The sequence below is a fragment of the Carcharhinus amblyrhynchos genome, chromosome 1 (assembly GCF_965287045.1).
Source record: "Carcharhinus amblyrhynchos chromosome 1, sCarAmb.v2.hapA, whole genome shotgun sequence".
NCBI lineage: Eukaryota > Metazoa > Chordata > Chondrichthyes > Carcharhiniformes > Carcharhinidae > Carcharhinus > Carcharhinus amblyrhynchos.
The window spans coordinates 145,984,530-145,996,559 of record NC_137324.1 but is presented as its reverse complement, the minus strand read 5'-3'; the positions used below and the strand labels follow the sequence as shown (position 1 = coordinate 145,996,559).

At 41.5% G+C, this 12,030-nt stretch overlaps 1 protein-coding gene across 3 annotated transcripts in view; it reads right to left on the bottom strand.

Annotated features, from left to right (window-relative positions):
* Positions 1-12,030, bottom strand: part of idua (alpha-L-iduronidase) — a 239,199-nt gene that overhangs the window by 36,087 nt on the left and 191,082 nt on the right. For 2 of the 3 annotated variants that reach the window (XM_080193489.1, XM_080193490.1), the window contains exon 8: positions 1,790-2,006. In XM_080193489.1, the coding sequence (XP_080049615.1) occupies positions 1,790-2,006 (217 nt within the window). The remainder of the gene's footprint in view (positions 1-1,789; positions 2,007-12,030) is intronic. The other variant, XM_080193491.1, reaches the window with a different exon arrangement.

Genomic DNA, 12,030 nt, shown 5'->3' with positions numbered 1-12,030 from the left:
ATGTGGCCGCCCAGGAATTTGAAGCTGCAGACCCTTTCCACCTCTACCCCATTGATATAAGTTGGGACATGTGCTGCCTCCAGACTTCCTGAAGTCCACAATGAGTTCTTTGGTCTTTAGTGTTGAGGGCCAGTTGTTTCCAGCACTCCACATCACCAGATGTTGGACCTCCTCCCTGTAGGCTGACTCATCGTTATTAGTGGTCAGGCCTACTACTGTAGTGTTATCCGTGAACGATGATGGTATTGGTATCACGGACAGGCACACAGTCATAGATAAAGAGGGAGAGTAGAAAACAGGGCTCAGCACATATCTTTGTGGAGCCTTGGAGCTCAGGGTTAGGGTGGGGAAGTGAAGTTCCTACCATAACAAACTGGGGTCTGTTGGTTAGGAGGCCTAGGATCCAATTACAGAGGAAGGTGTTGACTCCTAGGATATGGTGTTTATGGATAAGCTTGGTGGGGATGATGGTGTCAAATGCTGAGCTACAGTCAGCGAACAGCATTCTAACATAGGTGACCTTGCTTTCCAAATGGGTCAGAGCGGAATGAAGAGTAGTGGAAATAGTGTTTTCCATTGATCTGTTTGTGTGATAGGCAAACTAGTACTGTTCAAGGTTGGCGGGGGCATTGGCTTTAAGGTGAGTCAGGACCAATCTCTTGAAGCACTTCATTATGATGGGGGTGAGTGCAATAGGGCAGTAGTCATTCAGGCTTGTCATATTCAATTGCTTTGGCACAGGAACAGTTGTGCTCTTGAAGTATGCAGGGACCACCACCTGGGCCAGAGACAGGAAGCTGTCAGTAAAGACCTCAGGAAAGTGGAATATCTGGAAAGTTCATCAAATTTTTTATTATCACTCATGAGAGGCTGAAGCCGGGTGAAACTCTATAAATGCTACATAACTAAAGACACATGGAGGGCTGATTTTAACATCTGGCATACAATGGGAAGATGGTGGGTGAAGTGTGCCTGCCTGCCTTTGCTACTGTGAAAACCTGAATGATATTCAGATCTGGGTCTCATTTCCATGAAACTATTGATCTGATCATGCTAAACAATTGCACCGTTTGAGGGGAGAGGCAATCCAGGGATGCTCACACAGGCCAATCGTGGGTCAGTATATTATTGTAGGGGCTAAGGATAGCATTCCTAGTCCTGCTGTATTCCTGCAACCCTAAAAATGGAAGTCTTTTTTGAACAGCTCAAAGTGATGCAAATGCACATTGATATGCATATGAGAAGTAATCTCCCTACCAAACAGATTGGTATTCTGGCTGCTCAGCTACAGCCCTTCATTTACATGGTTGCTGCAACCAGCATAAACAGAGTGATAATTAAACAAATACCATTTTCAAACCGGCATTTATGCTAAAAATTTTGCCCTGCATGTGGAAATGAGTAAATCACATATCAAACATCACCTGATCGCCTGGCTATTTACTTTTTTATTGCATAGATTAAGGTAACAAATGTCATTACATTGTAGTTGGGCTACAGTTCTGGAACACCACTCTAAATTCACAAGCCATTTGATTTCGTTAAGATGCACACAGTTGGAGACTATGCTTAAAACTATGTTACCCTGTTTTAAAATTCAACATCATTCACTCACACAGCTGCCTGAAAATTTGCAAGTATGTTGCCTTGTTAATATGCTAAATATCTTACTAACTTAGATTGATCTTTAGATGTAAAACAAAAAAATCTTGGAGTATTGCTTTTACTATTTAATCACTTCTAAAGAAGATTCATTGGAAAAAATGTAGGGTTATAAAGATTTACTTACCTAACAAAGCCAACAATCCCATTATTGTGAGCACTGGTTTGCGAACCATTTGCACATGTGGAGGATTTGTATTGTTCATCTGAAACCTTGCAGTCAATGTTCTCTGCGTAAAGTAATTTGGATAGTAGCTCAGGAAACCATTATCATTGCTAAGCAGTGTAAAGTTTATCTTGTTCTGTGGATTCGAAATTAGCAGATTCTGGTGCTGTGCTATTACCTAGCAGAAAACAAGAAAGAAAAGATTAAACCAATTTTAGTTACTAGATGGAATTTTAACTATAGCAGCAATTGTTAATTAGGAATGGAAAATATTGTGAGCTGAGCAATGGGATTCCTTAGAAAGCAAATTGAGAGCTTTTTTGTGCATTTTTGCTTTTTTGTACTGTTGTCTTTTATATTTAAATTTTTTTTAAAAATTCATTTATGGGACATGGGCATCACTGGCTGGCTAGCATTTATTGTCCATCCCTTGTTGCCTAGGGCAAATGAGCGTCAACCACATTGCTGTGGCGCTGGAGTCAAATGTAGGCCTGATCAGGTAAGGACAGCAGATTTCCTTCCATAAAAGACACTTGTGAATCAGATGGGTGTTTCCAACAATTGACAATGGTTTCATGGTCATCAGTAAGAACATAAGAACATAAGAAATAGGAGCAGGAGTAGGCCATCTAGCCCTTCGAGCCTGCCCCGCCATTCAATAAGATCATGGCTGATCTGAAGTGGATCAGTTCCACTTTGCCGCTTTCTCCCCATAACCCTTAATTCCCTTGTCTATCAAAAACCTATCTACCCGTGACTTAAATATATTCAGCGAGGTAGCCTCCACCACTTCAACGGGCAGAGAATTCCAGAGATTCACCACCCTTTGAGTGAAGAAGTTCCTCCTCAACTCCGTTCTAAACTGCCCCCCCCCTCACTTATCTTGAGGCTGTGCCCTCTAGTCCTGCTATCCTTTCTGAGAGGGAAGAATCTCTCTACCTCAACCCTATCTATCCCCTTCATTATCTTATATGTCTCTATAAGATCCCCCCTCATCCTTCTAAACTCCAACGAGTACAGACCCAGTCTGTTCAATCTCTCTTCATAGGCTAACCCCCTCATCTCCGGTATCAGCCTAGTGAACCTTCTCTGCACTCCCTCCAAGGCCAATATATCCTTCTGCAAGTGCGGCGACCAAAACTGCACACAGTACTCCAGCTGCGGCCTCACCAGTAGCCTGTACAGTTGCAGCAAGACCTTCCTGCCTTTATATTCTATCCCCCTCGCTATAAAGGTCAACATTCCATTCGCCTTCTTGATCACCTGCTGCACCTGCAGATTGGGTTTTTGCCATTCGTGCACAAGGACACCCAGGTCCCTCTGCACCGTAGCATACTGCAGCTTTTCACCTTTTAAATAATAATCCCTCCTACTATTATTTCTGTCAAAGTGGATAACCTCACATTTGCTAACATTATACTCCATCTGCCAGGTCCTCGCCCATTCGCTCAGCCTATCCAGATCTCTCTGCAGACCTTCCCCACCCTCCATGCAATTTGCTTTTCCACGCATCTTCATAAACTCTCAATTCTAGATATTTTCTTTTTTTTATTGAATTCAGATTCCACTATCTGCCATGGCAGGATTCAAACCCAGGTCCCTAGAGCACTAGCTGAGTTTCTGGATTATAATATTAAGTAATAATATTACTTGGCCCGTGACTCCCCAATGGTATTAGATGATATGGTGCAGGTTACTATCGTTTTAAACTTAATTCATAATTTCTACACCTATTTTGATTGGGTTTTAACAGGTAGTTTGTGCCACTGTCATGTACTTAGTGACTAAATGCACTTGAAAAAAGTGCCACACCCAGACAGAAGTGTATCTGAGGCTATTAATAAAAATAAAAATCCTAGAAGTAATTTGAAATTTTGATTAATTTGTTTACTTAGTCCTTAAAAGTTTCCGAAATCAGGAGTGTTTCCCTCACTCTAAAACATCTATGGGTTGAATGTTACATTTGCAAATTGGGAACCTCAGCCTCCATGCAAGTGTAAAATCTAGCATGTTGACGTTGGGTAGCCAATAGTACAGAAGTTGTTGGGTGCCAAAATATGCAACCCACCAGCATTTTTAAAAAGCTGATTAATCAGCCATTAATTTTATTAAGACGACAAAATACTTAAATTTTACATTGCCCATGCAATTTCCAGTAAGCACGTGAAAAACCTTTAGAGGGAATCACGTTATGTATGAGAATGTGTTACAACAGGGGATATAAAGGCTTAAACTGGAACTATGGCTGGCTTCTGCAGAAAACTATGATGCTGAAGGTGAGGGCGTTTCACAGTTGTCCAGCTTTGATTTATCACATTGTATAAACTCAATTAATAGTCGATCTTGTGTAAATGTTGACCCTCAACTTTTAACCCAAAAATGCTTAATCATTCTTTTGCCTCGTGACAGTTTTAAGAGTGGGGTTGTAGGTAGCAATCTAATGAGTCTTTTTCATAATTGATCTTCTTTCAATAAAACCCTGGGGAACAAAAAGCCTGGGACAGTTGCTGAATTCAGAACCATAAGCAGCAACTGTTGAAACAGTGTTATTGTTGGCACTTCTCAAGAAATGGCATGGATGTCAACCCCTTGAAAATATTACTCATGTGTAAGTTGATCCTCTACTTTTTCCCTAAGCGTTTGATCTCAAAAACTCTATTTTTACACACATTATGATCAAATTGTCACAAACCAAATCCTAAAGCAAAACTTGATTTTTTGAAAATAAATTTTTTGTAATTTTGACCATGAGAAGATAAGTTTACCGATTTCAGAACCCACAAATTCCAGTAACATTTTTGGGATTTTAGAAATGAAATTAAAGCATTTCTCAACAAAAGAAAATTTAAACATACAGATTACATTTAGAGTTAAAACTAATCTTACAAAAAATTGCCCCAAAATTATTTCCGACTTGTTTAGACTGACAAGTAAATATCCCTTTAACGCAACAATCTCTGATAGTAACTATAAAGATCAAGTATTATTACCTCACAGCAAACTCACTGTTACAGTAGGAATGGTATAATACAGATAAAGGAAAAATATTGCAGATGCTGGAATCAGAAGATTTCAGCAGGTTTGACAGCGTCTGTGGAGAGAATCGAGCCAATATTTTGAGTCAGGATGATCCTTCATAAGAATTAAATACAAAAAAAGGACAAGATTTGTACTGAGGTGTGGAGGAGGAGGGATGTAATTAATAGGAATGGCATAGACAAAAGTACAAAGAGAACGTGAATGATGATGATGAAGGCTAGGAATGGTACTGGGAGTGTCCATTACCGAAGGCCTTGAATTCCTTCACTTCTGGGTCATTCCAGCGTCATGTGGAGATCTTAGAGGAATTTTACAGCCTGCAGCCTATTACTGTACATGTGTTTTTATGGATACCATATTCAGGAGTGCCAAATAATTTATATCATTCACTACTAAAAATGGCAGTCAAGCAGTCAAATCCAAAGGATTTGCAGCCATGGCTAATTTCCAATTATTTATTTATTTTATTTATTAGTCACAAATAAGGCTTATATTATCACTGCAACAAAGTTACTATGAAATTCCCCTAGTCGCCACAGTCTAGCGCCTGTTCGGGACAATGCACCTAACCAGCATGTCTTTCAGACTGTGGGAGGAAACCGAAGAACCCTGAGGAAACCCACGCAGACACAGGGAGAACATCCAAATGCTACACAGACAACGCTCAAGCCAGGAATTGAACCTGGGACGCTGGTGCTGTGAAGCAGCAGCACCAACCACTGTGCCACCCCTTATGCAATTATGCACGGTGCTACTGATTTCATACATAGAATCATACATTTCCTATAGTTCAGAAAGAGGCCATTCAGCCCACTGAATCTGCATCGACTCTCCAAAAAAGCCCTTTTGCCCTATACCCGTAACCCTGCGCATTTACCATGGCCAATCCACCTAACCTGCACATCTTTGGATCATGGGAGGAAACCAGAGCATCGGAGGAAGTCCATGCAGATGGGGGATGAATGTGCAATCTCCACACAGTCACCCAAAGCCGGAATCGAACCTGGGATCTTGGCACTGTGTGGCAGCAGCGCTAATCACTGTGCCACCATGTGGCAATAAAAGCTCTACCTGGACAGCCAGCGGCATTTATCATTATAAAATATTATCATTCCATCACAAAAGAAAAAGAAAATACTGGCAGCATCTGTGGAGAGAGAATAGAGCCAACAGTGAGAGTCCGGATGACCCTTCATCACAGTTAAGGGCAAAGAAAAATCAGAAAAGATTTATAGAATGAGGATGGGGGTGGGTAGTAAGTCAAACGGAATGTAAATGCGGATAAAGACAGCTGAGAGAGGTGCTAAAAGTATTCATTAAGATATCAGAATGTATGAATGGCACAACTGAGATACAGATGGTTAAGACAGTTGACCTGAGGGGAGAGGGCAAGGAGAGTGGGAATGGAGAAGTGGACAAATGAAACTCGTCTTTATCCTCATTTACATTTCAGATTTCAGCATTCATAGTATTTTGCTTTTACCTTATTATTATTCCATCAACATGCAGATTGTGTGTAACCGTAAGCAAAAGATAATGCAGATATGTGCAAGGTAACCAGGGTGCAGTCACGATTTATACACTTAGATATTCCCAGAGCCACAGATGTTCATTGATCCAGAATCTTCGAATGGCTGACTTTTCCCTTCACTCCATGGAAATCTCATCCTGGAGGCCTTGGTACTGCTGCCCACCCCTCTTCAAGTAGTTGGTTGGCTTCCCACCAAACAGCTGTTAATTGGCTGCAAGATGTCTTCTAGATGTCTTCATAAAGTGGGGGCAGGAGTCAGCAAACTGCGCATTTCCTGGTTGGATTCCCACCCATCTCCAAGAAGCATAAATTCACCCCTGTAACCTATAGGTTCTGACTACTTCTTGACCATATAAATGACATTTAATATCCAACACAGATAGACATGCAAGTTGAGCATACAAATATATAATTAATTTTCCTTAAATAAAATTGCTCTTAAGAAAATGTTTGATTTAGGAGCAACCATGGCCAGTATTTTACACTGCTCGGGTGGGTACGTGTTCGATCCAGAAGCACATGAAACTGTGTGAGAAGATACCCTGGGATATTGCATAGTTGTGAGATATTTCAGTCGTCAAGGATGTGCAAGAGTCAGAAGTGTGTCACTAACAATTAAGCGAGTAATTGAGCCCCTTAAAGGGCCAACTGAAAGCTACTTTATGTGATCCGTGTACTTTTACGATTAGTGGGTGGGCTGATTGGCCAGGTGTCCTTTACACTTTAGCTACAACCTCAGTGTCAGGGCTGAAATAAAATTTAAATACTGTCTGGTGATTGAGGTTTTATGTTTGAATGTGCTGTCTAGACCAGTGGTTCCGAACCTTTTATCTGTCATGGCAAAGCGCTATACTATATTAAAGATATTCCAGGCACACCACCTATTTACTCTGTCTTCTTCCCTTATTGGGCACTTCATTTTTTAACTTCTTCCTGTCCTCTTGCCTGTTTTTTTTCAACCTCTCCCTGTCTCTCTCAATTCTACCTTGCTGAGTTTTTGCTTTTTGTGCTAGCACATGGGACCTTTGTCTTCAGCTCCAAGACCCATTGATCATGTGCCTGGGCCTGACAAACATAAAAAATCTAAACCATGCATATGCGGTACTTTCCCAGCTGGTGCATACGTGGGAGGCCCAGGATTCGTTGGGTCTTGAAGATGCCAATGACAGAGCTGAAGATAGTTAGTTTTAATTTAATTACGTGGACTTTGAATCATTTTGAATTTTTTCTTGTGGCACACTGGTGTAGACAAAGTTTGCTGCCTTTTTTCATTGTGTTTCAATTTGTAGAGATCTGTAGCTCCTTGAAACAACTCCACCTTGGCTGTCTGCCATGAGAGAGCCCATCAGAAGCGCCAGCCAACACCCTCTCATTTCTTGGCGCCAGCCCTTTTCCTACTTGCCCCAGCTGAGCTGAGTCCTTCTCAGCACACACTTAACACCCTAATTGGCCAGCCAGTGTGAATTCACGTTCCCAGGCTGACTGCGAATTTCATATCTGCTGCTGGGTCCACTGAGTGTACACATCCAGTGGATGCAAAATTCGGGCCCAAATCTTCAAATATATTAATCTATTTTAGATGACATCAAGTAGCATGATACAGATTTGGATTATAATTTTTTCAGTTTAGTTTCTAATTTCAGTTGTTGAGTTAGACCACAGCCTACATCATTTCTCTGAACAAGTATGAAAGCATAAGAGCTGTGGGTCAATCACGTAGACCTATAGACTGGTTAAAGTGGAACTGACAGAAGGCTGGAACTCGGCAGTCTGTTTGCCCTATTGATCCAAAATGGTGTGTAGCAGGAACTGGAAAAGTAGGGTGAAAATAAAATGAAATGGTCCACCGCATTTTGGTGGCCATGACCACAGCTTTCATGTTTCCTTTAAATTAAATAAACAATTGCAATTAACAATAAGAAATACATTCCCTAATAGGAAATTGGATAAAACAGCATACCAGTTGTTCTAGTTATTAGAATTTTCATACGTAGTCAAAATTTAGGCTATCACGTTAAATTATTTATCCTTTCCACTATAAATAAACTAGTTGTGATAAACATTACAAATGAATCATATTATCACTGAATATAGGTTTAGGCTTAGAATGTACAGTAATCACCACAATAATGATGTAATTGTGAAGTATTAATGCTGGAACATTTGGAACAGTGCTACATTTTATCACAGATAAAAGTTAATTTGGGTTTAAATTAAAAACATTTCTTTCAGTAAAAGTTTATTTTGGTTAAAGAATAAAAACTGGTATTAAATGGGTACTGTACTGGTAAGATATGATTTGATACAAGTCTGGATTCAGCACACATTTCTAGTCCTAACTGCTGATTACCTTAATTTGAACTTGCCTGGAGGTGCTAAACCAGACATCTGCAAAATTTAATGCTCAAGTGCTGATTAGGTGCAATTTTTGTGAAACTGTATGTGTGGGCTCCTCTCACACACTTCCACTGAAGATGTGGAGTGCTATGGTTGAACATGTCTGAGGGAAATGCACACAAGCTGCTGGATGAAGTACTCAGGGTTCTGTGGGAGGAGGTCCAGAAGAGAGGTATCTTACATCCACAGGTGGAAGGAATGACATTTCACCTAACATACCCTCCTGACCATCTGCTCTATCTAGCCTCAGGTGTCACTGCAGACCAGGGCAGAGAGAATGACACCTGGCAAAGTGCTGATGATCAAAGTTGATGATTCATGACACATAAATTACAGGCAATGGCCATCTTTAACAAAAGCGAATTTCATCATCTCCCCCTTGACATTCAAAGGCATTATCATTGCTGAATCATCCACCATCAACACCTGGAGGTTACCATTCACTAGAAACTTAACAGGACCAGCTGCATAAGTACTGTGGTTTCAACTGCAAGTCAGGGGCTGGGAATTCTGTGATGTGTAACTCACCTTCTGACTCCCCAAAGCCCGTCTACTATTTAAGGCAAAAGTCAGGAGTGCGACGTAGTACTCACCACTTGTCTGGAAATGTGCTGCTCCAACGACATTCAAGGAACCTGACACCATCCACGTCAAAACAGCTCGTGATTGGCACCTTACCTATCACTTTAAATATTACTTCCCTCTACCACTGGCACGCAGCGGGTTCCATCTATGAGGTGCACTACAGGAACTCGCCAAGTCTCCTATGACAGCACCTTCCATGTCTGCAGCCTCTATCATAGAGCAGCAGTTGCATGGGAACACGATGATTTACAGGTTGCCCTCCCAAGTTACACAGTATCTTGAACTGGAACAATACTGGCATTCTTCAACCACTGCTGGGCCAAATTCCTGGAGCATTTTCCCTAACAGTATTGAATGTATTTGCAAGGGCAATTTGAAATGGTCAATGCATGTCGGCCTTGCCAGTAACACTTTGATCCCTAGGTTGAATTAACTCAGAAAAAATACTCCCTGCCAGTGACTCCAATGAAAAATATAGCAGCACACCATTTTGAGGTGAAGTTCTCAGAAAATTTATGGAATAAATGTTGCAAAAATGTTGGTGGTCATGAAAACTGTCCCAGGATATCTTCTGATGTATTTCACAATCAACGTGAAATGGTGGCTACATTCTCCATGATGAGGTCAGTTTCAGCAAACTGGAACTATTGCAAGTTGGTGGAGTAAGGAGAGATTGGGAAAAATTCTTGGTTGATGCGGATTGGGGGTTTGGACTGGAAATCAGAAGGACAGGAACTGTGAGAATTTTCAGGTTTGGTGAGAGACAGTAGGAGGATGGATTGGTGGGGTATGGGATGGGGATGTGGGAAACATTGCAAAGTGGATGACTAATTTGACTGGTAAGAAAACTGAGACCAGGAGCGTTCATGGGGTTGGCAAGGTGGTGGGTGCTGGGTGGGGAGGGGGTGCTATATTGGAATTGCAGGGTTTGGATGAGGTCACTGCCCAATGTTAGTAAATGATTTGCTTGACGGACTTGGGAGAGCATTCCTGCTCTTCCTAATGCACAAAGAATGCTGTAAAAAAAAAATTACCTGCCAGGTCTGGCTGCCCCACTGCCAGGTTTCCTGAACCTTCTGAAAACCATGCAGGAGAAATTCAATTCCAACAGATGCCACAAATACCACAACAGAGCCTCATTTGAATATGATAAACAAGGTTATGTCTTTCCCTAAAGAGAGTTTTTGAGACTCCTCAAAACCAATTATAACTAAAACAGAAGATAATGTTTTTTCTGCAGGTTGGGAGCAGTTTCATAACTTTTCCAATTTAACTTTAACCTGCTGCTGGATCGGGTCAGAATAACAGAAAAAAAGTTACGTTTCTGAAAAATTGTGACTACAATGTAATTAGAGTTATAGAGTCATAGAGATTTACAGCATGGAAACAGGCCCTACGGCCCAACTCGTCCATGCCAACCAGGCTTCCTAAACTGAACTAGTCCCATTTGTCTGTGTTTCGCTCATATCCCTCTTATCCTTTTCCATCCATGTACCTGTCCAAATGTATTTTAAATGTTGTAATGATACCCGTCGCTACCACCTCCTCTGACAGTTCATATACATGATGTGGAGATGCCAGCATTGGACTGAGGTAAGCACAGTAAAAAGTCTCACAATACCAGGTTGGACTGGTGAAGTCCTAGCATATTTAGCTTCTCCTTATAATTCAAACCTTCCAGTCCTGGTAACATCCTTGTAAATCTTTTTAGCATTCTTTCCAATTTAATAACATCCTTCCTATAGCAGGATTATATGCAGTACTTCAAATGAGGCCTTACCAATGCCTTGTATAGTTGTAACATAACATCCCAACTTCTGTACTCAATGCTCTGACTGATGAAGGCAAGCGCATCAAATGCTTTCTTCACCACCCTGTCTACCTGTGACACCACTTTCAAGGAACTATGTACCTATAACCCTAGGTCTCCTGCTTCGACAACACTCCCCAAGACCCTAAACTAACTATGTAAGTCCTGCCCTGGTTCATCATACCAAAATGTAACACCTCACATTTATCTCACATAACGCTTCACATTTTTAGGGCGGCACAGTAGCACAGTGGTTAGCACTGCTGCTTCACAGCTACAGGGACCTGGGTTCGATTCCTGGCTTGGGTCACTGTCTGTGTGGAGTTTGCACATTCTCCTTGTGTCTGCATGGGTTTCCTCCAGGTGCTCTGGTTTCCTCCCACAGTCCAAAGATGAGCAGGTAGGTTGATTGGCCATACTAAATTGATCGCAGATGCATTGGTTAGAGGATTAGTGGGTAAAATATGTACGGATGTGGGGGTAGGCCTGGGTGGGATTGTGGTCGGTGCAGACTCAATGGGCCTCTTTCTGTACCGTAGGGTTTCTATCTGGATTAAACTCCATCTACCATGCCTCGTCCCACTTGCCCAGTTGATGAAGATTGTAGCACTGGATAACTTTTTTCACTATCCACTGCACCATCAATTTTGGTGTCAACTGCAAACTTGCTAACCATGCCTTCTATATTTTCACCCAAATCATTTACATAAGTGACAAACAACAGTGGACCCAGCACCGATCCCTGCGGCAACTGCTGGTCACAAGCCTCCAGTCTGAAAAACAACCCTCTGTCACCATCCTGTGTCTTTTTTCTGGCAAGCCATTTTTGTATCTAATTGG